The 27420-nt window shown below is 39.3% G+C and overlaps 3 protein-coding genes across 31 annotated transcripts in view; 1 reads left to right on the forward strand and 2 right to left on the reverse strand.

The window, feature by feature from the left end:
* rgs6 (regulator of G protein signaling 6) overlaps window positions 1–7772 on the reverse strand; it is a 132934-nt gene extending 125162 nt beyond the window's left edge. For 2 of the 5 annotated variants that reach the window (XM_087297403.1, XM_087297402.1), the window contains exon 1: window positions 781–989. Coding sequence is in view for 3 of the 5 variants with exons in the window: in XM_087297400.1 (XP_087153526.1) it covers window positions 4501–4584 (84 nt within the window). In the remaining 2 variants the exon portion in view is untranslated. Of the gene's footprint in view, window positions 1–780; window positions 990–4500; window positions 4614–7355; window positions 7409–7486 lie in introns of those variants that run through there. The other 3 variants (XM_087297400.1, NM_001035263.2, XM_087297401.1) reach the window with 3 other exon arrangements.
* Window positions 1–27420, forward strand: part of LOC147839360 (uncharacterized) — a 963858-nt gene that overhangs the window by 242211 nt on the left and 694227 nt on the right. The window lies entirely within an intron of this gene.
* The window catches only part of sipa1l1 (signal-induced proliferation-associated 1 like 1), a 119413-nt gene continuing 107620 nt past the window's right edge, over window positions 15628–27420 (reverse strand). For 4 of the 25 annotated variants that reach the window (XM_087297392.1, XM_087297383.1, XM_087297379.1 and 1 more), the window contains 8 exons: window positions 26232–26677; window positions 25607–25828; window positions 25018–25177; window positions 24233–24458; window positions 21949–22089; window positions 20199–20310; window positions 20018–20096; window positions 15628–18481 (listed from right to left, as the gene is read on the reverse strand). In XM_087297392.1, the coding sequence (XP_087153518.1) occupies window positions 18338–18481; window positions 20018–20096; window positions 20199–20310; window positions 21949–22089; window positions 24233–24458; window positions 25018–25177; window positions 25607–25828; window positions 26232–26677 (1530 nt within the window). In that variant the 3' untranslated portion in view covers window positions 15628–18337. Of the gene's footprint in view, window positions 18482–20017; window positions 20097–20198; window positions 20311–21948; window positions 22123–24232; window positions 24459–25017; window positions 25181–25606; window positions 25829–26231; window positions 26678–27420 lie in introns of all 25 variants that reach the window. The other 21 variants (XM_087297388.1, XM_087297374.1, XM_087297372.1 and 18 more) reach the window with 8 other exon arrangements.

Genomic DNA, 27420 nt, shown 5'->3' on the forward strand with positions numbered 1-27420 from the left:
TTATTTATCAGTGGTTGCCGCAGTGGAATGAACTGCCAACTATTCCAGCATGTTTTATGCAGCAGATGCCTTTCCAGCCACAACCCAATATTGGAAATCACCCATACACACTCATTCACACACACTCATACACTACAGCCAATTTAGCTTAATTTAAAACACTATTCACTCAGCCTATATTCGATAATAAACATAACAAAAACTGCCCACTGATGCATGGGTAAATCTTCAAAGGGAACAGTGTACTTTATAACCTCTTTCACCTCATCCTGCTTGCTGTTTCACTATCTAAACAATGAAAACATAATATGAGTCAAATTTGTTTCATTTTGATATTATGATTTACAGACACCAAACAGCCTCGTGTAGCTGCATATTTATATGAGCGTCATCTTCACTCTGCATATTTATAACAAAACGGGGCTTAAATATAACTGTCTTCTTTCGTTTCCATTGAAAAGAATGAACTTTACCCCGTCTCTTTTGCAGAATATCAGTTTTAATAATCAATAATGGCCATTATAACAGTATAACGTACATTAAATTTAAACGATAAAGGTAAGCAATCAGTCAATGTGCAGAATCAGTGTATGTGGTTACATAAATGAATATATTAGCTTATCTTTGCACTCAGCCAAAACAGTTAACTGAGAACAAGTGTTTCAAAAGACATAAGAGTTGTTAGATAGAGACAACAAGATGAATTCAATATCACGTTTTAACAACTATAGTGAGATCAGATCCAGCAGATGAACTGTCTGACATGCACTATACTCTCACCTGGGGTTTATGCTCACCCGCTGAATTACTGGCTGAAGGTCTTGGCAGAGAGTGTGTGGTCACGTGATTTGCGTTTTTAACCGTGTACTAGAATGAACGGAGAACTTTTCAGAATCGCTAAATGAAACGCCGGTGTATTTCCCGCGATTTCTCTGCGCCTCCCTTGCGTTTCTTCTCTCTGACTCTCGACTATTTTGACAAATACACACAGACGACGCACGCTCACACGGAGTCCAAAATAGAAGTTTGTGATTGGGCCAGCCAAATGTCAGTAAAGAAAAGAACCAATGGGCTGCAGAGTGTCACATGGGCCGGCCCGGTCTGTCTGTCCGGGAAAAAAAGCATCTACTTTTAGATAGTCACAGATCACAGAAGCGTCAATTAATAAGGCAGAAAAAAACGATAGGCTGCTAAGCCTTTTATGGGCCGATCAGATCATAAGACGATTACAGCCCGGCCCAAAAAGTACATCGGCCCACCGGGAAAGTGCCCCTGGGTCCAACCATATGGAAATATATGCAAATTACAAATGACATGCAAGGTTCATATTTAGATTTTATACATATTTGTATATATGCTTTCATACACTCACCAGCCACTTTAATAGGTACACCTTAGTAGTACCGGGTTGGACCCCTTTTTGCCTTCAGAACTGCTTTAATCCTTCGTAGCATAGATTCAACAAGGTACAGGAAATATTCCTTAGAGATTTTGTTCCATATTGATATGATAGAATCACGTAGTTGCTGCAGCTGCACATCCATGATGCGAATCTCCCATTCCACCACATCCCAAAGGTGCTCTATTGGATTGAGGATCTGGTGACTGTGGAGGCCATTTGAGTACAGTGAACTCATTGTCATGTTCAAGAAACCAGTCTGGAAGTATTCACGCTTCATGACATGGCGCATTATCCTGCTGGAAGTAGCCATTAGAAGATGAGTACACTGTGGTCATAAAGGGATGGACATGGTCAGCAACAATACTCAGGTAGCCTGTGGTGTTGACACGATGTTCAACTGGTACTAATGGACCCAAAGTGTGCCAAGAAAATATCCCCCACACCATTACACCACCACCAGCAGCCTGAACCGTTGATACAAGGCAGGATTAATCCATGCTTTAAATGTTGTTGACGCTAAATTCTGACCCTACCATCACAATGTTGTAGCAGAAATTGAGACTCATCAAACCAGGCAACGTTTTTCCCAATCTTTCAATGTCCAACTTTGGTGAGCCTGAGCAAATTGTAGCCTCAGTTTCCTGTTCTTAGTTGTCTGGAGTGGCACCTGGTATTTACCAATGCAAATATTTAAATGCATTGAGTTGCTGCCATGTGATTGGCTGATTAGAAATTTATGTCAACGAGCAGTTGGACAGTCAGGTGTACCTAATAAAGTGGCCAAAAATACACAACATACATTTCAAAGTATTGCAAAAAACATATATTGGACACGTACAGTACATAAACTTATTTTTGAACATGTAAATTGTTAAATAAAGATATATATAAATATCTTTATATATATCCAATAACAAGTAAAATAAGGGTAAGTATCGTCGAAATCAATCCGATACTTTGCCCAAAAATTACTGTTTGTGAAATTAAAATAACAAATAGTGTACTTAAAAGTGTCACTTTATACTGAATACAAGATATATTATGGATTATTTTTGTTTACTGATGAATAATTATACAAAAAAGAGCCAAGTTGCATATGTATTGACAGCATCTGAGCATGTATATCTTAAAACACCTGCCTGAACATCCTAACATAAAACAATAAACATTCACACCTTTGAGTTTTGTGGCATGTTAATCTGGTCCCTCTTGAAGATTTTTTATCTTTTTCTTTTGTTTTATCATTGTCACAAAAACCCAAGCCCCCAAAATACAGCCACATTGCCACATTTTCCCTCTGTGTACCTGGATAGTGCCTGCCTGGTGCACCTATAAGGACTTGGCAAGCAATGTCGATCTCTCCCCAGCTGCACCTGTGCCTCTCCTCCACTTCTGACCGCCTAGTCATGGCGTTGTCATATTCTGTCTTGTGATTTATATGTAGATGTTTAATTAGGTTTGCTGGATTACCACAGAACCTCACTGTTTTGTTACACGCGTCACAAACAGCATCGTTTGAGTTTATGGAAGTGAAGTAGCTCCACACAAAACTTTGCTTGAGGTCATCCATATCCAATGACTGCGTGACTGAACAACATGTGCCAGCGGACTGACTGAGCGGCTAGCTAGCTTGCTCTGCAGTTGTACAGTGCCATATTACGCACATGACTTTTCAGGCGGAAGAACAAGTAGTTCCGACTAAATTGGCATTACTCATATAAACTAAGGTAATTGTGGTTATTTTCAGCTGTATTTCCATTTCCAATAAACAAAATATTTGCTCCAAATTACAAAAAATATTGATATTTCGATAAGACAAATTCTTGAACACACAAACCTGGTATTAGAGATATCGATATTTTGGTTTCGATCCGAACATCACTAGTAAAGGATATACAAAAGAATGTCTTAATCCTGCACAGATCGATGTATTCCCTTTAAATAAACCCAAACTATAAGTACGATAAGACAAAATGCAGTCATACTAAAGAGTAGCATATATTAATGTAGTCTCTGAAACCAAATCTTAATTCAGCAGTTCATGAAGTAAAACCTTGTTTCAAGGAATTTATATTTAACAAGACATAAAGAATAGATTTATTGCAGTGTTGCCTCTAAGCCCAGTAGAATTTTTGTTTTTCAATTGCCATTTTATTGAGATATACTTAGCAAAGGGTCTCCTAAGAGAGATTATTACAAAATCATATTGGCTTAATCTCGAGGTGCACCCTCTACCACAATGTTTCTCTAGCAATTTGGCAACGATTTCAATCTCACTGCAGTTGGGCTCAATATCTTTGCGCCAGCTTGAGCTGATTATCTCCACTCAGATAGAAGCAAATCATTTGGCATCAAATATGCTTCACTTGGTTTTCCATAAAAGACTTGGTTGTGGGAGGTCCCAGGCTAACTGATCAAGCAAAAAGATGGCACAAAGAAAACAAGCACAGTTTCTATAGAAAATCCAGAGTGAAAGAAGAAAATGGGCGGTCATTAAGTTATTATGGGTTTATGACTTGATCGAGATGTTGGGGGATGCTAGCACTGTGAAATTCATCAATCCCTGACAGCTATTTGCTCCACGAAGTTCAGAATTCATCACAAGTGTGCCACATGATTGAATATGGCAAACTGACATGGCAAATGTATGTGTCGTTCTCATGCAATGTTTCTGCCATTAGGAGCAGTGGTTTAACACTGAGACACAGCGAGGATAAAAATTGCACATCCATAAATTCTCTGCATTACAAATGAACACTTCATGGTTATATATGCTTCCAAGCAGATGCTTTTATACAGATTAAGCAGCTTCTTTTTACTCACAGTGACCGTGAGGGTCAGGGAGGGAATGAAATATTCTATACGCAAGGAAGATGAACAAATATCAAGGGATAACAATGCACCAGCAAACAGGCAAATAAGCTCATTCAAATTCAAATCTAGTAGCAAGCAATACTCATGACTGTGCATCAGCCATGCCCTCATTGTATATATATTTGCTGACTAAAATCCTTTCGCTTTCAAGCATTAACCTGCTGACAAGACTTTAAAGATAGCGAATCCAAAGCATGTCAAATGTAAAGGCAAAGTGACAGTACCTTCCTGTATGCAATCATGTTGGGTGAGTCCTCATCTGGGTCGGCTATGCCCACCGCACCTTGGTCCTGAGAGGCCTGAGCCATGCTTGATTGCTGGGTCTCTCTTTCTGTGTCTGTGGGGAACGGGCACAACAGAAAAGGAATGAGTCCCAGAACAGGTCCCAGACAATGAATTAGCCTTCCAGTCATGTTCACCTCTCGCCCCTTACCTCAGTATTCCTGGTCAAAATTGGCCAGTCCATTTTAAATGTTTAAAAAAATTTAAAACCAAGTTTTTACTCAACATTCTTCAGCTGTGAACAATGTCTCAAAGTAGTGTTTAACATGAATTTATAGAATTAGAGATAAAATAACAGCAGTGAAAATACAAATAGTGAGTAAGTGATTGAGTTGGGGTGGTGTACAGTATGTGGGGATTTTTTCTGTCTGATAGATGAATACAGTCTAGATACCCATTCATTTTCTATGGCCATCACTTTTGACTGAGAACAATCAATGAAAGCTGCATGCAATGTTTAAATGCATAGTGTGAAGGATAGCATAAGGCCTTGAGGCAATCTGATGTAAAACACAATATTTAGTGTGTTTGAAGTTGTAAATTTGTCAGATTTGACCAGAACACGACAGGAAGGTTAAATATCTACTATTGCCTGTGTAGGCTGAATGAGATATGAGAGATAAGGCAACGGTGAATATTCCCAAAAGTGATGTCAAATTATTACAATAGTTAAATTCTTGGAAAATAATGATCTAATTTATGCTGATTTTTAGCCCTTTTAGCGGTTCGATAATTCATATTCACTGTCATAGTTTGAAAAAAAGGTCTGGCTATTCATAAAAATGCATAAAATGTGTTTCACTGAGGAAAGAAATTATTTAAAAAAAGGGGTGCTATTGTAAGAGCCACACAGAGGACTGCCCTAGTTCTCAATTGTTGTTTACTTTCACACATTGAATTTGAACATGTTGATGATGCATTTGAGAATTAACCAATAACATTTTACTGAGTTTTTTGTTGTTGTTGTTGTTATCCTTTACATGTGCTGTGCAGTAGAAGCACAGTTTTAAATAGGAGGGAATTTATTTTTTTAAAAAAAACTTTTTCTAAAATTCCAGTCTTGCCAGATTGGGCGGTTTCCCAATTCCCAGCCAATAAGGAGGTTTTAAATTTATGTGGGTAAAAAAATGGCAGGGTGGTTTGACACCTTGAAACATAACTTTTATATGCAACTTATTCAACAAAGCAATTATGTGTCCTACTCCATTCAGTTAGTTGTGACAATGCATAGCACAAACCGTGTGGGCCCACTCGCAAGAGTGAAGGAAAGTTGTATCAAAATCTGACTCCCCGGACAAATCTGACTCCCCTTCGCAGCGTGACACTACATGACACTTTTATTGATTTTTATTTTTTTTCAATAATTGACAGCAAGAACTAATTGACAAACAGGACCTAATTATGTATAAATAAAAAAAACTGTAATAGGATGGATTCATAACCCATTTCGAAGGTAAAACATACTCTTCATGAGTAGTGTAATCTACACAAAGTGTGTGGGTGAGAGGGGGACAGTCTTTCGATGTGATTCAGTTATTTTGTGGTTCTGTGACGGCTGGTGTTGGTTGCTGTATGAGTAAAAATTATTACAGTTTACGTAACTAGATTAATTTAAATCAAACAAAATAAAATATGAATGTGACTATTTTCAATTTAATAAGGTTTTGTTCGTTTTGGCAGGTTTTGGACAGCTTTTGGGCTGGAAAAAGTCAACTAGCCTATATCTGGCAACACTGTGCTCAAGTGTCACAATTCGCGCCAATTCTAACATGTCAGAAAACAATTGGCTACAGTAAAACAGGTTGTAAACAATTTTTTCTGGTATAATAGCCTGCGATTTTACACGAGGTCTAAGTGCTTTAGCCCTTTTAATGGCTTAAAATCGGTAAGGTTCCTTAGGTGTCATTTGCTTTGACCGGGGAGGAATTCAGCTTTCCACACGTCTAATTGGTAGCTCAGAAAGCGATTTAATCGACCAGTCATAAATGGAGTCAACAAAAACAGACTGGTTTTTAGATTCAGATAACAAAGCAGGTATGTCGACATACACAACTTTCTATACAGCTACATGTATTTCTTTTAAAAACAATAACACATAGAAGTAGCTTACTTACTACCCGTTTTAGTATTAGAGCTCGTAAGCGAATGACGCATTACAAAACATTACTCGACCAAATAAAACCATCAATAAATACAAACATGAACTCAAATGGTCTTAAAACATCACCAAAAACTTTCCTAGAAAATTTTAAGATGGTTTTTATCATCGACTTATCTCAATTTAAAGAAATGGAAAGTGTCTTAGTTGCTCAAAACATATAAAGAAATATAGCCTACACACATTTGGTGTCCATTGCTGTGTATCAACTGCACGAGTTCCACAGACACATACACAAACATAAAAGACTCAATCGTCTGCTCTTCTTAAACAATATGCTGACTTATTTTCAGTAACCCTGGATTGCTTTTCCACACCGTCCACACGAGGAGCGGCGCGCGCGCTCATAACAGCTGTTAGTGATCAACACCAGCGAACCTAAAGGTAGAAATGTTATTAATTTGCGCGTGGGCATGATTTTCTAGAGCCGCATTGCACTACAAACATGTGCAGCTATTTAAAAAAAAAGACAAACAGCTGCTTTCAGAGCGCAATTCCCGCAGGAGCACCGGTCCCAATTCACACAGCACTCCACAGAGCGCGATGCCGAATATAGAGGCAGAAAAACCCTGTCACTGAAAGACACGCGCGCGCACAGCAGGGAGCGCGAGGCGACAGGATGATTCACTTCAAACTCACCAGCACTTCGGGAGCCACTCGAATCCAGCACTGGACATGACAATTGATCACTCCTGCGGGTCCGAATATTGCTATAAGTTTACAGCAGCACAATCACACACAAACAACTGCTGACTGAAAGAGCGCAATACCTTTGTAAGTACCGCCTCGTCCACTCCCGAAGCTCGATTTCCTCCTCCTTAGCAACCAGAAAAGAGCAGGTTCATGATCTAACTGGCGAGAAGGGTCTGGGATGAGGAGGATGATGATGGGGTGTTGGTGAGGAAAAAATGATGAAGAGACTCAGCGGGGGGTTTCTTCCACTCTGTCCGCCTCTCTCGCGCACTGGAGACCGGCGTGGGTGGTCGCTGCGTGGACTGGAGTGGAGTGTTCAGGTACAGTGTGAGGAAGGATCCTGGCATGTGTGCAGCTGAGTGTGAGAGAGTGTCAGAAACAGGGAGGGAGGATAACAGTGGGTGGGGGTTTTGGGGGTGGAGTGTCTCCCTCTGTATTTCTGGCAAGCTATTCTGAAACATGTATTTGTTTGATAAGAGAGTTTTTGCAGACAGATCAATTTAAATTTGGTCATGTGGTTACAGTCAATTGAGTAATCCCCTCTAATCCCTGTATTTGTCTCATTAGTACATCTATAAAACATTAAAATTAATTAGAAAAACAGCGGGTGTTAGGATTAGGGTTTAAGATTAAATGATATAAACCCCAACGTTTTTTTTTTTGACTATTTACTAAAACGAAAAGTTCCAGCAATGCTATAGAAAAACAAAAAGTCTTGGTTCCGCAAAAAATATATATATTTTTTTTGTAGGTCTTCTGCTGTGTAGATCAGGTGTTTTGAATGAAGGGCCAAAAACCAAATATTGTTGAGAGCTGTGGGCCGAAGGTAAATATACCAAACTATATTACATTAAAGTTGACATGGGTAATTTCCTAATTTATTTCATATGTCAAATTAAATAGAAAAAAATATTTCAAATCATGTTAACTAATGCAGTATAACTTTTTAAATTGTAAGTTAATGCAATAAAAACAAACAATTCTAACAGTGGAGTTCAATGCTGTACACACAAGTCAAGCAGAATCAGCCTTTGACTCGATTTGCTCACCAAAGTCTCTGCACTGTCGGGTGACAGTACTTGCAATTAAACAAAATCTTATTAATTTATGCCATATAATTTTAACATTTCATTTCAGTTAACTTTTAACAATAAGACAAAGGGTTACATTAAATTTGAATTGACAAACAGTCAGACTTGTTTCCAGTGCATGTTGGACTCCATCAGGGCTGCCCTGTCACCAATTCTGCTCATAATTTTTATGGAGAGAATTTTAAAGAGCAGCCTTGGGCTAGAGGGGGTCCAATTTGTGGACCAAAAGATTTCATTTCTGTTATTTGCAGACAATGTTGTTCAGTTGGTTTCTTCAAACAGGGATCTTAGGCATGTACTGGGGCGGTTTGCTGCCAAGTGCGACACGGCTGGGATGAGGATCAGAACCTCCAGGTCCGAGGCCATAGTGCTCTACCAGAAAAAGGCTGCCATCTCCAGGTTGGAGGAAGGTCCTTACCCCAGGTGGAGGAGTTCAAGTATCTTGGAGTTTTGTTGACGAGTGAGGGAGAGATGGAATGTGAGATTGACAGGTGGACTGGTGCAGTGGCAGCAGTAATGTGGTCGATGTACTAGTCCGTTGTGGTAAAGGAGCGGAGTTGAAAGGCAAAGCTCTGGATTTACCAGCCAATTTAGGTTAATACTCTCACCTATAGTCTTGAGCTTTGGGTCATGACTGAAATGACAATATCTTGGATACTAGCGGCCGAAATGAGTTTCTCTCACAGGGTGGCAGGGTGCACTCTTTTAGATAGTGTAGGGAGCTCTGTCATCCGGCAGGAGGTCGAAGTAGAGTCGCAGCTTCTTCACATCGGAAAAAGTCAGCTGAGGTGGCTCGGGCAACTGTTTCGGATGCCTCCAGGACACCTACCTAGGGAGGTGTTCCAGGCATGTCCCACCGGGTGGAGACCATGGGAAAGACTCAGGACACGCTGGAGGGAATATGTCGCTTGGCTGGCCTGAAAATGCCTTGGGATCTCCCCAGAAGGAGCTGAAAGAAGTGTCTGGGGAGAGGGAAGTCTTGGGTTTTTGCTGCCCCCGCAACCCGGCCCTGGAAAAACACTTGAAAATGAATGAATGAATGAATGAATCTCAAAACTTCCCATGCTTTTCCCCCTCATCTCAGATGGGATGGTAGGCCATATAAAAGGTTACCACAGGCCAACTTTAGCCAGAGGGTCTTAGTTTGGGCATCACTGATGTAAATGTTAAAAAATCTAAAAATAATAATAATAATAATATTAAATAAAAAAAAATTAAAAGTTAGTTTTTTCAACTGTAAAAAAAGTTAGTTTTTTCAACTGTTAAAAAAAAACTTGCACAATGAAAACTTTAATTGAATGTCAGCAAAGAACCAATTTTCAATGCTCACATGCACAACCTGTGAACAGCAACCTTTGCCTTTGTGCCATAACATCTATGCACTGTAAGTCCTTAAACTGTCTTTTTTGCAAGAATGCAAAACAATTGGCTTTTTTCTAAAAATGTGCCACCAACAAACATGTCTGCAACATTGGATTGTGTGGAGCCAGACAAGACAACCATATGCAGGTTTAGTTTTATTAAACTTCTTTATATTTGCTTAGTAATAATATAATTATAATACCTGGAGAAAGCAAACAAATCGGATTCAATCTGCTACAGATTGACAATATGCAATACTAACAGAAGATCACTGCAAGAACATCCATAGTTTAAAATCCATTACCAGCAACTGTCCTAAAGTCAAAGAAAGCAGACAAGAAAAATATGCAGTGAGTGTTGTAATTTTATTAAAACAAATATCTGAATATGCAACTAATTTTGAAGGGCAATTAATAATGGATGCTTTTCGTTTTTGTATTTACAGGAACTGGAATCGGCAGGAGACTGAATGTAATGTAAATCTGACAAAAGAGAGAGAAGATAAAGATTTCATCAAAAACTGTCAGGTGAGAACTTTATATGGTTTAATATAAAATATTAAGTCAATTTTAGTCACTTGAGAATGTCTATATTAACTCATTTTGGACTTTCTTAAAGTTACAGATTTTATGGTACATCAAGTGCTTTTATCTGAGAACATCAAAGAAGATGAGCTTTCTCATAATCCCTGTAATTAAAATGATTGTCGATAGATCACATATCTGAAAAACACCAGGGGTCAATATTTTGTTTAGAATATGCAGTCATTAAATGTTTACATTGCAAAGTAAGTAATTAGTACCATCACATGTTTTAGAAATATATTAGGAAATACAAAATTAATCAAGTGCACTACAGGCACTCACAGCTAATTCACCCACGGCAGATTGTCACACATCTGGACTGCAGAGACCTCACAGAGAACAGTGTGTCTTTTTTTTTTCTCTTGTTCTTGAGGAAGCCTGCAGGTCCACTCATGCAATCTGCTGCTTCATTTGTCTGCAGCAACATCCATATGCACACTTGCATAACACTCACACCCAAACCTCCTTCTCTCTTATTTTCCCCACTGGCCTTTAATTGGCCTTCTGGCAAAATTGAGATGATACATACCCACAGGGGGATCCTGACGGATTTCTGGGAGACGGTCTTTATGCTTTGTAACATTTGCTTCAAGTTCAGATAAAGGATGATGCAATAAGGAGTGATTTATAGAAAGAAAGTTGTGCACCTTGTAGCTTCACATTGCAAATTGCAAGTACACATATAAAACTGGAGTCACTGGGTCTCTGGAAAAACTTCTATATGAATAGGGAGAATTAGGGAGCACTGTATACTTTTACACAGATAAGCCAAAAGATGACTACCTGCATAATGTTTGCATGCTTTCAAAACAGCACCAACTCACGAGGCATGGACTCTACAGGACCCCTAAAGGTGCCTTGTGATATCTGACATCAAGATTTTGGCAGCATACCACTCAAGTCCTGCTCAAGGCAGAACTACAATGATGAATCGTTTTGGTTCAGCACATCCCACAGAAAAACAATTGGATTGCAGAATCAATTTAAAGGCCGGGACAACATCTTGAAATCTACATCGTGTTCTTCAAACCTTCCTGAACATTCCATGGTGCTTTATCCTGCTGGTAGGCACCACGTCAAGCAGCAACAAACACCATTGCCATGAAGAACCACAGCAGGTCTGCAGGAAGGTAGCATGTGTCAAATTTATGCCCTCATGAATGGACCGGCAGAACTCTGCCCAGAACATCACATGCCTCCATCAGCTTGTTGTCGACCCCAAGGTAAACATCATGCATGAACACAGACATCCATGAGGTATCCAACAGACCAAGCAACCTTCTGCTGCTGCTCCAGGTTCTAGTTCTGACATGCTTCAGATCAGGAACCTTGATCCTGAAACTTGGCTCCAACCATAATCAAACACACCTTAACAAGCCAATCATGGTCTTCAGGATTATGTCAGATATTTTTTTCAGAGTTGAAACTAAACTCTTTAGGACAGTGGGTTTTCTGGATCAATGTTCCCCACACAATCTGCTTTGGACATGCAGGAATCACAACTGGCCCTCAACTTGGTCAACAACTAAGTTTGTCATTTGTTCCTCCCATAACAATCACTAAATTCTCTGACTTTTTCCTCTGCTGGGTTGGACCAGACGTAGTAGTCCTCTTTGAACTTGTGCATCCTTGAGCCTTGGACACCCAACACCCCAGTTTGTGTTTTGTCCCTTGTCTTTGACCACTGTTGGTAAACTCTCACCACTGCTGACCAGAAGCAACACACAAGTCTTAACATTTCTTATTAAGTAACCTTGCCATACTAATTTACCCCTTGTCGAAGTCACTGAGATCATTATTCCTGCCCATTTCTGTCCTGTATAAACATCAGAGATGTTGCTCAACAACACTGCATTTGCACGCTGCATATTTCTAGTGAGGGCCTTTATTATCAGCCCTTGACTAAACAGCAAGTACTCTACTGCGTTGTTATGAACTACCAGGAAAGGCCTATTTATCAGTACCAGGAAGTGTCCTTTATCACATACTCTTAACCAGCCCCTTACCGAGCCATAGGTGTTAACACAGCTCTTACACTATTTTTGGGGCTCTCAGTCCTGCATCACTTTTGCCACAGTGTACATAAGTGGCACTGCAACTGTACTTACACATGTGTATATTTTGAAGCTGATAAATGAGGTTGTTTTCAAGTGATAATCCAAGAAACGTGCCCCGTGCTGCGATTCAAAATACGGATATTCCAAAGAGACATTAGCACATGCTCAAATGCTCTCTTTCCTGAAATCAATACCACCAGGAGCCATTAGGGAGGAGTAATTGTTCATCATGTCTGAATCACAAATGTATTCAGCCAAGCACTCACTCAAAGGGGCATGTGTACACACATATGCAGTCATAATGGACACTGGCGCATAGCAACATCAGCACAAATTGACAGCATCAGGAACCCACCCACTCCAGGCTAGATTAATTATTTAGACTAGTAAGAGATGCAAGAAATGCACAGAGGTGTTTCCCTATATCCAGTAGCCTAATTGCATTGCACACACACAATCATCTCAGTAAATTAGCTGTTTTCCATTTCATATGGACAAGAAATGATCTTCCACTGAGCTGCAGGATGAATATCGTTTGCAAATGCAAGTGTTTTGCTTGTACCGAACAAGGGATATTTCTGGCTTGAAAGGAATGTTCCAGTGTGCGTTAGGTAACATGTCACAAGAGTGGTATATTAATGTGCATTTATGTTCTTTCTTACCAAAGAGACCTGTGGGAAAGGGCACATGTTGCGTAAGTGGCAATTATTGGAGCAGGTAGCTAAGAATACAAATCAAGTGTTAAAGTCGGACTGTGCCTTAAGTCATGTAAAAGAGTTTAATGTTATGCTGAAATAAAATGGAGCACAGTATTACTACTGTCAACTATATAGCCATCACAGTATGGCCTTATGTAGAGTGACAACAGTAAAATGAGATGTAAAAAACAAGTTAAAAGACCAAATAAAAAACAGAATGTAATGTTTTTATTGCTATTTATCTATAATTAAAAGCAGTGCTATGTTATGTCAGTAATACTATTTAAGTCAGTAAAATAGGGCAAAATGAATATGTTTTGGACAAAACATTTGCTGCCAAGTATGACGTGGCTGATATGAGAATCAGCACCTCCAAATCCAAGGCCATGTTGTTCTCCCGGAAAAAAAGGTGGTTTGCCATCTCCAGGTTGGAGGAAGGTCCTTACCCCAGGTGGAGGAGTTCAAGTATCTTGGGGTTTTGTTCACGAGTGAGGGAAGGATGGAACGTGAGATTGACAGGCAGATCGGTGCAGCAGCAGCAGTAATGCAATCAATGTACTGTTTCATTGTGGTAAAAAAGGAGCTGAACCGAAAGCCAAATCTCTTGATTTACTGGTCAATCTATGTTCCTACTCTCACCTAAGGTCATGAGCTTTGGGTCATGACCAAAAGGACAAGATCTTGGATAAAAGTGGCCGAAATGAGTTTTCTTCACAGGGTGGCAGGGTGCACCTTTATAGATAGGGTGAGGAGCTCTGTCACCCAGGAGGAGCTTGGAGTAGGGCCGCTGCTCATCCACATCGAAAGAAGTCAGCTGAGGTGGCTCAGGCATCTGTTTTGGATGCCTCCTGGATGCCTACCTAGGGAGGTATTCCAGGCATGTCCCACCATGAGGAGGCCTCGGTGAAGACCCAGGACATGCTGGATGGACTATGTCTGTCGGCTGGCCTGGGAACGCCTTGGGATCCCCCGAAAGGAGCCAAGTAGGGAGACCGCTGCAGCCTGGAGTCCTCCAAGTTGGAGGGATTACACTGCAAGTTGATTGGGTGACCTTCACGTGGGAGGGACTTAAACAACCAGTAGATTGGGTTTAAGTGACGTAGGTGAAACGGATTGTTTACTGTGAGGTTGAGTTTAGGGTTGGGGTAGCTGTAGACATTAATAAAGCACAATACTGGACTCCGTGTCATGTACAAGACATCAAATAAATAAAAACTTGAGGTTTGTACAGCCCACTTGGAGCTCGAAGGCCCACCCACTTGGAACTCATGTCCTACCCACTTGGAGCTGTCTCCGACCTCCATTTATACACTTCTTGAAGGAGCTGGAGAAACTGTCTGGAGAGAGGGAAGTCTGGGGTTCTTTCCTGAGACTGCTGTCCCTGTGACCCAGCCCCAAAAAAAAAAAATTAACAACGAATGGATGAATGTATATTTCTTTAACACAAAAGACTAACTGACTAAAAAAAAAAGTTATACTAGAATTGCAGAACAAATTATGTTCATTCTTGAAAATGATTAAGATAAGACAAGGGTGTATGGATTACCTCACAAGGGTTTTATGAGAGCAGCTTTTTGTTTTAAAATCCTGCTTGGTTCTTTTATATAATTCGTGCCAATACTGAAGAGTCAAGTCTACTGACATTTGGGCAGAGTTCTGACAGCACTGACAACAGCCGGCACTCTTGGGAAGAGCTCTGAGCCCTTTGCTCCCACTACATGTTCTACAACATGTTTATTTCAAGTGCACTAAAAATTCCCTATTGCATTGTTCAACATGCAGTTCTCAAGCAGAGGACATTCCACTTCAGTCTGGGTCTGCGCTCAAGTCTTCTACATGTCCATTTCCAATAGTCTCAGGCAGATAATAGCCCCATTGACATTTACTCGCTGATATATCAGGAACAACTTCCACCACAGACAGACAGACAGACACACACACACACACGAAAATCCAGCAAGGTTATTTGGCTTCATGAGCTTGAGCAGATAACGCTCCACAGACTTTCGTCCAGAAACAAAGGCTGCAGGTGAGAGATGCCCTTTACAGTACATTCTTTTCCATTTCGGGTTAAAATTTGCATTTCCACAAAAAGTGTTCTTCTGCCGCATTTAAAAGTGACTTGATTTTGCAGATTCAGCAACAGCAGTGGAAGGTATTACCACAACGACAGTGGCCGCGGTCACAGGAGGGTTAACGTCACAATCACAGTCAGATCAGCAGGAGGACGTGAGGAGCCCTTGGCAATCCAGTCCTGCACTTTAACAGGCTTTGCTGATTACTTACTGCAAGGTGCAATTATCCTCGTCGCTACCGTGGCAAAAATCAGCCTCTCCCACAAAAGCACAACACTGATGGCGAAAAAGACAAAAACACGAAACAAGAGCACAGATAGCAGCAATAATAAAACACGAGGAGACTGGAGATGACATTCAACTATGGCATTTAAATTAATTTATTGGCTCAGAAAGCAATGGCAGATTACACCTCAGAGAGCAGGCGGCAAGCATGAGCCATTTGTTTTTGACCAGGTCATGAATAATTACAGCACCTCAAATCGAGTTTTTTATTATTATTATTTATTTATGAAACCTTAATACTGTAATCACTGGAAAGTCTCTTTTTAAACCTCTACACTTTACAAAGAAGATGAACAGAATATGTAAACAGTACTTTTTGTTTGTAATCTTAATGCTCCTTTTTAAAATGTGCACATCATTAAAAACACAATTATTTTGTAAAGTTTAGATGGGAGAATATATGGATTAACGTCTAATGACACAATATAAAAGAGATCAAGGGTGGGGGGGAGGGAAAAACAATCCCAGCCTTGTCTCTCTCTCAAAAGTGACTGCATACGTAAGAACAAGAAACAACATCAAGAGCCATGTTTATGCATGTCCATAAAACAATAGCGATAAATTTATACAGGAAAAAAAAAACAGTGCAAAGAAATTGAAATCAGGAAGCTAAGAACCAAATCAGAAGAGATCAGAATGAATGTAAAAGAGTTAACATTCCCACAGTCATCAATATTTACCTTGAGAATGAGAAAAATGAATAGCAAACCAGAGGGGAGAGATGAGAGAATAAATAGAAGTCATCTTTTCTGGTTTCGACCTTCCGACTGAGGCAGCAAAACCTGGAAATCAAACAAAAAAAGCTCACGTCGTTCTGCAGCTCATTCCTTGTTACAGGGATGTTTGGAGGCAAAATGTTTGGCATTCTTAGTGTTTCGTTCTCTGCTGGTATCAGGAGGCACTTTCTGAGACACTTCGAGTGATTCCTAGAACAGAATCGATTATGGCTGCTCACTGTTCGCAAATCCAAATCGAAGTTACCTCCGGATCTATTGTGCACATCTTCATCATAATATGTAAAGCATCCAGAAATCGACTCCCTCTTTCTTCTACTGAGAAACCAGCTGAACAGTATAAACAGTATAATGGAGATCTATATTATATACATTACTTGGGTCAATGATGTACAAGTAGGCCAGGACTTTTGGTCTTTGATGTCTGACTCTTCTGCTCTGGGAATGCTGCTGTGTTCAGACGGACTGATTGAGGAACTGACAAGAAGAGCAAAGTGCTATAACCGGGTGTGAGACTATAGGGCAGCTGTTCAATATTATTGATCCTGGCCAGTTATTACTTAGCCATCCCTCTGGTTCTGTGCTCATTGCACAATGGCGGTCACAGCACCCGAAAAATAACTGGGTTTGAGGCATTCTTTCTGATGCTAGTTCCTGTATACAACCCCATTGCATTTGACACAAGAACTTGGCCTGTTTATTTTCAATTCTCTTTCCTATTTTTCCCTTTTCTCAGAAAGGCACCTCCTCTCATCCCTGATATTGATTTCAATACCCGTGTGTCTGCATTCTATAGCATTATCTCTTATTTCAATGGAAGGTTTCTATCACTGTGGGTGTATGTGTGTCTGTGTGTGTAGGCAACGTGGAAACAAACTGGAATAGATTAGAGCTGAAGTCAAGTGGGACGATCACTTAATACCACTAGATGGCACTAAAGAAACACAATAGCAGACTAGGGCACCACAACTCGCACAACGAAAGATACTGCAGCTCTACTAGAAATAAAAAGAATACCAAAAATAAAAAGAGTCCAACGAAGTGAAATCCCCTATTCACAGATGTCCATTTGTACTGCACGCATAGAGAAGTGTAACTGTCCACTCGTAACATAAACGAAATAAATAACTGAACTGGTCCCAAAATAAGACTTGTCCTGAAATTCCAGACTTGTAGGATAATTGGCGTTCGTACCACAGACTTGAGATGTACTTGAGAGGAATCGAGGCAGGATATTGCCAAAGTTGTTAGGTTTTGCGTAAGTCCAGTCTTTAAGACAAGGATTCAGACTCTCCGCTATTGCTTCAATTGGTGTTGAGATGAAACTTCACATCACAACACAAGTTTTGACTTCATTATGAGCAAATCACTTCATGCCACCTTCAGGAATAAAAAGGAGCGTTCCGTCTTTTGAAACGCAAACTGTATCCGAAAAGCAGAGTGGAACGTGGTGTGTGTAGATTGGTTTCAACCTGAACATGCGGACATGTTTTCTACAGTTGGAGAGATAAAACAGCACAAACTCCAGACCTACAAATTTCACAACATGGTGCTGGATGTTGAAATATAATCGCATAGCAGAGAAGTCTTCAACTGAGGCTGGGGGTCTTCTTGGGGCAGGGATACGACTGGAACTGAATATCAGGTTGTCAGTTGTAAGTAGGGCACAGGAGGGACAAGAATGAAACAGCCTGAAAGGCAGAGACTGGCATCACAGCCAGTTACGGGTTACTCCTGTGGGCACTTCTAATGATGTCCCGGGGGATCTGGAGTGGAGAGGTCATCACAGAAAAAGCCTGAAGATTTGCATTTTTGCCCTCCCCTGACTTTGAGCCACGTCGTCAGCATTGGTCATTATCACCACAGATATATTGACAGTTTATAGCGGAATGGCTATGTGAACATCAAGTTTTGTTGAATTGTGAATGGACAATTCTGAATCTGGTCGAGAATGGGAGTTAAAAAAAAAAAAGGAAAAAGAAGTCTCTCCCACATCTGTCTGGCCTTCGAAAAGTCTATTGATCTTGTCTTTTGCAGATGGCTCAGTTCAGATCGATGGTGTTAAAGACCCACTCTGTGAACTTCTTGAGCTTGGCAGCAGAGCTTTGAGACTCTTCTTGCAGCCTCTGATTGTCCTCCCAAAGCCTCTTTATTTGTGCCTGAAGTTTCAGTTTTTCTTCCCTTTCCTGAAGGAAAACACAAGAGAATGTTTAATTTCAGGATGAATCCACTAACTTTAAATATCAGTTATCATTATATATATATATATATATATATGTATATATATATATATTTTTTTTTTTCAGAAAAAAAGGCAAAATGTCTTCTAAATCTGATATCCGAAATAGATGCATTACATATCAGGTTCAAGCTTTGATAAACATTTCAAATACCTTTAATTTAACTTAACTCAATTATTTAACTCAGATTTTTTCAGGCAATTTGTTAAATAGCTCATCTTGTACAGGCTTGGACTTGCAATGCAGGAAAATGATTTGACAAAAAAGCAATATAAAGAGAACAAAAATATCATGACTGTTTCAGCAAATGTTTCTGTTAACACTATGGGTAGGTTTAAGGTATAGTAAACATTGTGCTGTAAACCAACAACACAATTTCAGGACATTGTGCTGTTGCCATCTGTAATGGAATTTTTTTTTTAAATACGGCTTATAGCACCACCTAGGGACGTCATCGCAGAAACAGCCAATACAACATATTTCCTATTTTTTTGCAGGAATGAAGGCAATGCAACTAGTGGCACCCATGAAATCAAAACTAACTATTGATTTTCTTAGCTCACATTGCTAGTTCTGTAGTGAACAATTCTTCTGTGCATGTCATTAAGAAAAAGTTTGCACTTGTAATCTAAAATGAAATCTGAAAATGCACTTCCTGTTTGTTTTCAGTATAATTTTCAGATTATGTCTGACTAAGGCATTGGGCTTGGCTAACATACTTAACCACGCCCGTCCAACTGTCAGTTTTGACAGCGCTATGACAACAAACAGTTATGGCAAGGAGGAGGTGTTGTTGGATTGTAATAACTCTCCCAAACCCTTTACTTGATTGTTATGAATGAAATGCCTACTATACCCAATCAGCTCCCAGTAGAAAAAGAACAAGCCACGCCCACTGTTTTCTCATGACATGCTGTTAAAAGGTTCTAAAAAAATACTAAAAAAAAAAAGGTCGCTGCTTCCGGTTCAAGCAGACTTTAAAAGGGAAGTTTGGCCAAAAAAATTTCCTCAGTATGTACTGACTCTGAAGTGGCTCCAAAACCTTTACGAGTTTTTTTCTTTTATCAAACACCAAATATTAATTAATTGAATATTTTCAATAAAGCTGAAAACCTCTAATCATTGACTTCCATAGTAGGAAAAACAACGGGAATCAATGGTAACAGTTTTCCAACTTTCTTCAGGACATCTTCTTTTGTGCCGAACAGAAGAATGAAACTCAAACAGGTTTGAGTAAATAATAGCAGAATTTTTATTTCTGGGAGAACTACTCCCTTTAAGAAAAGTTTTTTAAAATTCCAGTTGGATAATCATTTTTAACTGAGGGGAGGCTGAAGCAATAAACACTAAAAGCCCCTCTGAAATCCTTGGCCGCAGATGTGAATAACATTTCAGTAATTGTACGACTGTCAAATATTCTGAATCTATTTTACCATAAAGAGTTCAATACATGTGTGTGAATATTGTGTATGTTCTGCTTACTTTCTTCAAATCCTCCTGCAACATCTTCACCAAAGCCTCCAGCTGAGAAACCTTCCCACCGTAGCTTGAAGGCCCCTCACTAAAAGGAGAACAAGAGAAAGGTCAAAATGCAAGACACTTAGACAATATGAATCAAAAAATACTATTTGTTGATCTATTAGGATATGGATCCTGGATATACCTGGGGGAGAGTCTGGTGTGCGGCACCGGCTGCAGATCTAGATGCTGAAGACTGAGTGAAGTCTCTCCTCTATGACTAACGTCCTGAGAGCTAAACATGAACCCTCGCTGCACTGAGGAGGAAATGAAGAGATGGGAGGGAGAGAGAGAGAGAGAGAGATGATGATGATGATGATGTAATGAATAAAAGTTAAAGGCAGTGTTGGGCATGTATGATGAAGCAGCACCTCAAGCTCAACACAGATGCACATTCCAACACACAATTTCCCATCTGTCCATCAGTGCAGGCCCTCAGAGGACATGGTCTTAATATAAAATTAACAAATTATTCCAAAACATTACATTTCAACAAACAATATCACTCTATGATATTGCACAAAATGAATGAAAAATCTGTAACCTCATACACGTTCAGTAATGGGTTTTTCCTAGACTCCGGGCACTTTTAAAGGATTTTATTCTCCTTTAACATATGTTTCACACTCTCAATAGGTTATTTAATTTTACAGTCACAGAATAATCCTTTTTTAACAAACCATATCCTCCACAATTTGTGTTCATGTTAATGTTTAAAATTCTGTGACTTTTCTGTGAAAAAGAAATCACACAATAATAAATTAAAATTATACCAGTGTTGTTACTGCAAGCTAACACAACTATATTTACCAGTTTCCAGAGCTTATTAATAAAATTATTAGAATTACAACATGTAATCCAAAAAAAAAAATAAAGAAAACTTCATAAACAACAACTGAACCTTTAGCTTTTTACTTTTATTAAATATTTAGCTGAAGTACTAAGAAAATTAAGCATAAATAAAAATAACTAACTAACATAATAACATTAGTATAACACTGCAAGCTACTAGACAATAGTTTTAGGCATATTCAAATGGATTTACAGTTTGAGTGGAAAATATATTTTTGAAAAGCTATCAGCTTTCAACACAGCAAGTTGTTGAATATCTGGACATATAGTTTCCATCTAACCAAAAAGAACAAAATCGTCACTTCCTGATAAGCTGGCGCCAAATCTAAAAAAGAAAAATGGTTTTGCTGTGGTAGGAGAAGCCACTGTGGGCCTTTTTTCATTTAGAATAAATTACATGCGTCTCCTTAAAAAAAGGCAAAGATGAAATGATTGAAAACGTAACATTCTGTAGGGAATTTAGTGATCATTTAAGGTATTTTGGTGATTTCAGTCCACATACTGTAGACATCTTCATTTTCATCATCATCTATTCAGTCTCTCAGTCATTGCTTGCATTGATCTTGTTATATATACACACTCGCATTGCAGGTCAAAGTAATAATAGTGGAGTAAAAGTAGTGATACAGCACTAAAATTGTACTTAAGTGAAAGTAAAAGAACACATTTTTTTGAAAAAGCTAGTAAATTACAATTCCTGTAAAAAACTACACAATTACAGTAATTTTGAGTATTTGTAATTTGTTACTTTACACCACAGTAAATGATGTAAAATGTATACCTTATACCTGGTTTCTTTATTGATCCATAGTCAGTTTTACTTGTTCACCATGACATAAAACTATCAAAGTCATTTTTCAAAAAAAAGTTACATAGTGTTGCCTAAACAAATCCTGAAATATGAAAGTGCCCAGGACTAAAGAAACACCTAATATGTGAATGCTTGCGAACATCACTTCTACACAACAGATGGACAGCTGGATTGTGCAAAGCTGTGACGTATAGTTGAGCACAAGAGATAAAAAGAAGAGAAAGGGGCTCACTGCGCTGTGGTCTTCTCTCACCCTCGAAAGCATTGGCCACATCCACGAGGTGGGTCCAGTCCAGGCCGCTGTCTGTGTCTGTGTCCGGAAGGGGCATGAGACCCAGCTCAGGAGGAGGCAGCCTCTGTCGATCGTGCAGGTCTGCTAGAGAGGTGTCAGACGCTGAGAGGTCACCTAACACATAGCCAATGAGAAAATGTAAGGTGGTGTGTGTGTGTGTGTGTGTGTGCATGAGTGTGATTGTGCACTTTTGCCCAGTTAGAGCTTCTGAAATAGGATCTTACACAACACAATTGACAACTTTAAGGCATCACTGCTAAATTTAATTATAGGAACAAGCTTATTTTATGAAAATTAATTTGCAACTCACTATTCTGAATACCTAAACATTTTACAAATAATAGAAACACTTTTTCCTCTATACTTTTAAACATTTTTTAGCAGTATTGAGAACAGCAAAAACTATAAAACATTTAGGTGTGTGTATAACACACAAAGACAGACAATTTTTTTATTTGGAAATGACAGTAGAGAACAGACTGGAAATCACTGAACAGGGAGTCAAAATGGGAATCAAACTCGGGTCACTGCAAGCACCACAGAACTATGTCAGCGGAGTTAATTGCAAGGCTATCTATTAACATCCAAGTACGGTATATAGTTAATAGCAATTACTAAAAATGCCTCAATAATTTAAAGTCAAACTAGCAGTACTGTATGTGTGAAGTGCGCTCACATCTTACATCTCTCATTCAGCACCAATCCAGGAGATGTAGGTACAGTTGTTGTCTAATGCTTACTTGAATGTTAACTGCAATATAGCAAGTTGCTTTAGATTTTCAGATTATACTGCAGGAAATATGCTACTTAAAACTGATGCTGAGTAAAAATTTCTCAGACAACAAACATTTAACTGAATTTTCTCTCAGGAGGTGTGTGTGTGTGTGTATGTGTGTGTGTGTGTGTGTGTGTGTGTGCGTGCGTGCGTGCGTGCGTGCGTGCGTGCGTGCGTGCGTGCGTGCGTGCGTGCGTGCGTGCGTGTGTGTGTGCATACGAGTGTAATTGTGTGCTTTTGAGCTTCTGAAATATGATCTTGCGCAACACAATCGTCAAATTTAAGGGAGCTCTGCTAAATTTAATTAGAGGAACAACCTTTTTCTGGAAATTATGCATTTAGTTTTTTTATGGCTATTATTACCCTTCATGACAACTGTGAGAAGAGTGAATTTTTTTAGAACTCATCCGTTTCCATTTCATTGTGTCTGTATAATATAAAGCATGGCTACTTGAGTGACAGCTAGGTCTCGCTGGTCGCCATCACTTCTCCTCAGGTGATTCCTCAGGTATATCCGCTAAACTCAGCATATACATCGCATTTTTATTTAGTTTTATGTGGCTTTACACAGTCAGTTGCCTTATGGAATTATTTCTTACAATTATCAGATGATATGGCATGCTGTGTGCACTTAATTGTGCTCCCAAACCATTCACGTGGCCTCCATTTCCCAGCTGAGTGAAATTATATACTTCTACACCATCTCTATAAATGTATTTGTTTCATTTAAGATCATTTATCATTTATAATTTTCTTTAGACCTGTAAAGCACTCCAGAATCTGACAGATTGATTAGCTGTAGGGTATAAAACAGTCATCTGAAATGTTGTCATACAGTGTTATGCCTGGATTTCATAAATAGCCTTGCATTTACTTACACTACATTTGAAGTATTTACATGTAATGTTCTACAGAAACATAACATACATTGGGTTCTACAGAAACCTTTGGGTGACGTAACAAAAACTACGTCCATATCTTGTACATTCTATGCTGCTGACATTTAAGTATATAGTAAATAGGAAATACTAAATATGCCTTAATAATGCTTGCTTAATTTTAAGTGCAATATATTAGTCACTTTGGATTTTCAGATTATACTGCAAGAAATATTGTACTTAAAATGATTTTTCATAACTGGTGATGAGTGAAAACTACAGACAAGAAACATTTAACTAAATTTTATAGTTCTAATTAAAATAGTCATAATGCTGTTGCATTTAGTTAAAGGTGGATCAAGTGAATTTCAGCAGGTGATTTTGACATTTGAAAGCACTAAAACAAACTGGCCCAATCCCAACATTTTGGTCAAAAATATTACTCAATCAATTATAATATTTCTTAATGCACCTTTAAATATAATATCTAATTTTTAAACTCTAGATTTGTTCTATGATAATTTGCTGCCCTGTAAGGGGTTTCTGGGCTGACTATGACAGGTTTGCTCACCATGCATCTTGATGCCCATTTTGTAGGAAGGTCTGCGCAGCGGTGCGCCACGGGTGGTGGGTGATCGTGGAAGCGTAGAGCAGCTGAAGAGCACATCACTGGCTAGAGCCTGCTCCAGAACAGAGTCCCCCAGAGAAGGCAACCGCTGACCCCGGTATATACTCTCATCCGAAAGGGTGCGGTGCAGAGAACGCCGTCCTGAGCTCGATGGACCGGAGGAGGACAACTACAAGCAAAAGGAAGAGACTCTTATGTGTCATGTATTTATTTATGTAACATTTGATGAAAACCAAGCTATTATGAATCATGAATATAAACACTATATTTATCTTCTTAAGTAAAAAAAAAAAAAAAAACATTAATGCACTTCACTGAAGGCCAACTGAAGAATGCTCAGCTTCGCTCCATATGTTGCCAAAATGTAAACTGAAACATGAAGAGCAGCACATAAAATTTGCTCCTCCCCCTTTTCAAAATACTGAGTCAGCCATCCTGAGTCACTGAACTAAAGCCTAATCTGACAGCCACAGCATAAAACAGCAATGCTATGTTACATCTAAATGTTGATCCATATACAGTAGGAGCACTTTTATTTTCTAAATGTGACTTTTTGTTATTTATTTGGAGAATGCTAGCTGATATATAACCTAAAGAATATCATATGGACATTAACACCTAAAAAACATTTAGCCATAATCGGTCAGGTGTAAACAGGGTCACTGATGCGACTGGTCAACCTTACTTAAATATTTAAGCTCACTGGCTTTTATTTATAGCTGATGTACCTTCTCCTTATGCTTGATGGATGGGGGACTTTCTGGAGTAATAATGAGTTTCTTCATATCGTCATCCACTGTGGACTTGCACATGGCTTGAGGAGAGTGCAGATCCCTAAGAGAGGGCCTGGATTGAGATGAACCCAGGTCTGTACCCTCACCTTGAGGTCTTCTGGAGGGGATGGGGGAGATGAAATAACAAAAAAAAAGCAAGACTTCTAATTAAAATGAAATTCTTGACTATATATTTCCAGTATGATTATGAAAACTCCATTACTCGTTGTCATTACTCTTCCTCTCCAGAAGATGGCAGTGATGTATTAGTCAACCGAGCCAATGAGGAAAACAAAACCTCAAATCTCTTATGACAAAAACATTACACATTTACTGCCACTGAAGAGGAAGGTCAGAGTAAACACAACAAGAACATTCTTAACAGATGCTAAAACTATTTTCGACAACGAGACAGCAACTAGTCTATGATTTATGAACTTGAACTTGTGACCGTTTCCCTGTGTGTATCTTTTCGAACATTCTTTCACATCAAAACACATATCTTTCAGCCATCCGTCATCTCCGCAGCTGAGCCTTTACTTACTTGCGCGTGTCTCCAAAGTCCACAGAGTTGATGGTGCTGCCTGGTTTCCTCCAGCCAATCAGGTATTTGCTAGTGGCTCCTTGGCGAGGATAGAAACTCTTGGGTCCCGGTGACACTGAGCTCTGGGAGGAGGAGGAGGATGGAGAGGTGGCAGAGGAAGACTCTTCACGAGGAGAGCTGTGGCTGGAGCTCATGACCGCAGGGCTGACGGAGTGACGATTGCTGAGAAGAGACCAGATAAGGGTCTATTTACTGAACTGTTGCTTATTTGTCCAAATCAAAAAGCCAATCTGTAAGTAGAATGCAATTCTGCATTCCCTCAGCATCATGATTTTTATGTTTATATAGAGTTCACAATCCTTTAATGATGCTGAATACACTTTTAAAAAAGATTATACTACAGGATATACCACATTTATATTTCTTTTGATTATTAAAACATGTTTAAATCTTATTTTAAATGAATCAACATGTGTTTTGAATGTCTCAGTGATGAACATGCCAGTATTTCTGAGATTATTTGAATATTTGAAACAGAACAATCAGTTCTGTTTATAGGCTCAACCCTGCTTGTGACCTTTTGACAATTAAGCAACTTTGTGTATACAGCAAATCAAAAGCATACCTAGAGTAGGAGGCCATGTCACTCAGGCTGTAAGTGCTGCCATCCCGCACCAGTAGATGAGTTGGTGGGCTTCGAGTGGTTGGCGGCCCGTCAGCAGGAGACACTGGGGATTCAGCCGCAGGAGGGGATCTCTCAAGCACCCTCCGACCTCCATCTGTGGGGCTGTGCCAGGGCGAAGGGGCTCTTTCTCTGGCCCCAGCAGATCCCACAGCAAGCAGTGAGCTGGAACTCCCGTGTGTGGTGGGACCGTATGATGTAGTATCAATACCACTGTCGGCTGAAGCACCCTGCAGGTATCCACCGCCACCCAGACCATTCGGCTCAGATTCTGGCTGGTCTCCCATTCCTCCGCTACCCAGATCATACCACTTGTCATCACTGTGACCTCCACTAGACGTGGTGCTGGAGAGGGTATTACTGCTGGAGTGTGAGTATGGACCTTCAGACTGTACGAGAAAGGAAATGGGCACTGTATGAATACTTAAATTTTGTGTCACACTATATTTTAAAAGTACCATTCTTGCTATTAACACACCATAGATATTTACATTAGATGTCGTCCACCCTGTTGCTATCTATTGGAAGGAATGTGTCAATACAGCCGCCACTTTAGTACACAGGAGCATTCCTTTGAAATGAATGCAGGACCAAGGTGCAGTGGAGGACTGGCCATCCGAGCCAGAGATATATACACGTGTATATATATATATATATGTATATATATGTATATATATATATATATATATATATATATATATATATATATATATATATATATATATATCATATATCTATGATCAGGAGCTTTCCCAGTGGTCAGTATGCAAATTAATTTTTTTTTATTACGAATATTATAATTTTACATCACTTTTCTACATCAATGGATAAAACGTAAGCGCATTGGCGACAAAGAGCATGTGTTTGTCTGCATGTAAATGTATTATCCTCCCTACAGTAACTGTTAAATTTGATCTAATCCGAGTCCTGAAACACACCCCCTCTCCTGCTTTCACTTCTCACTCTAATGGAGGGAGCGATTCGTTAGTGAATGAATCTCCATTATGAATGACTCGTTCACTTAGCCAACTTAGCATCTCGTTGTCAATGTCATTTAAATTGTTTGCTTATTTTTTTCAACAAAACTAGCATAAGCCTAGTATTTAGTGCAAGTTAGTGCTACTTTGCCTTT

The sequence above is a fragment of the Danio rerio genome, chromosome 20 (assembly GCF_052040795.2).
Source record: "Danio rerio strain M-AB ecotype USA chromosome 20, GRCz13ab, whole genome shotgun sequence".
NCBI lineage: Eukaryota > Metazoa > Chordata > Actinopteri > Cypriniformes > Danionidae > Danio > Danio rerio.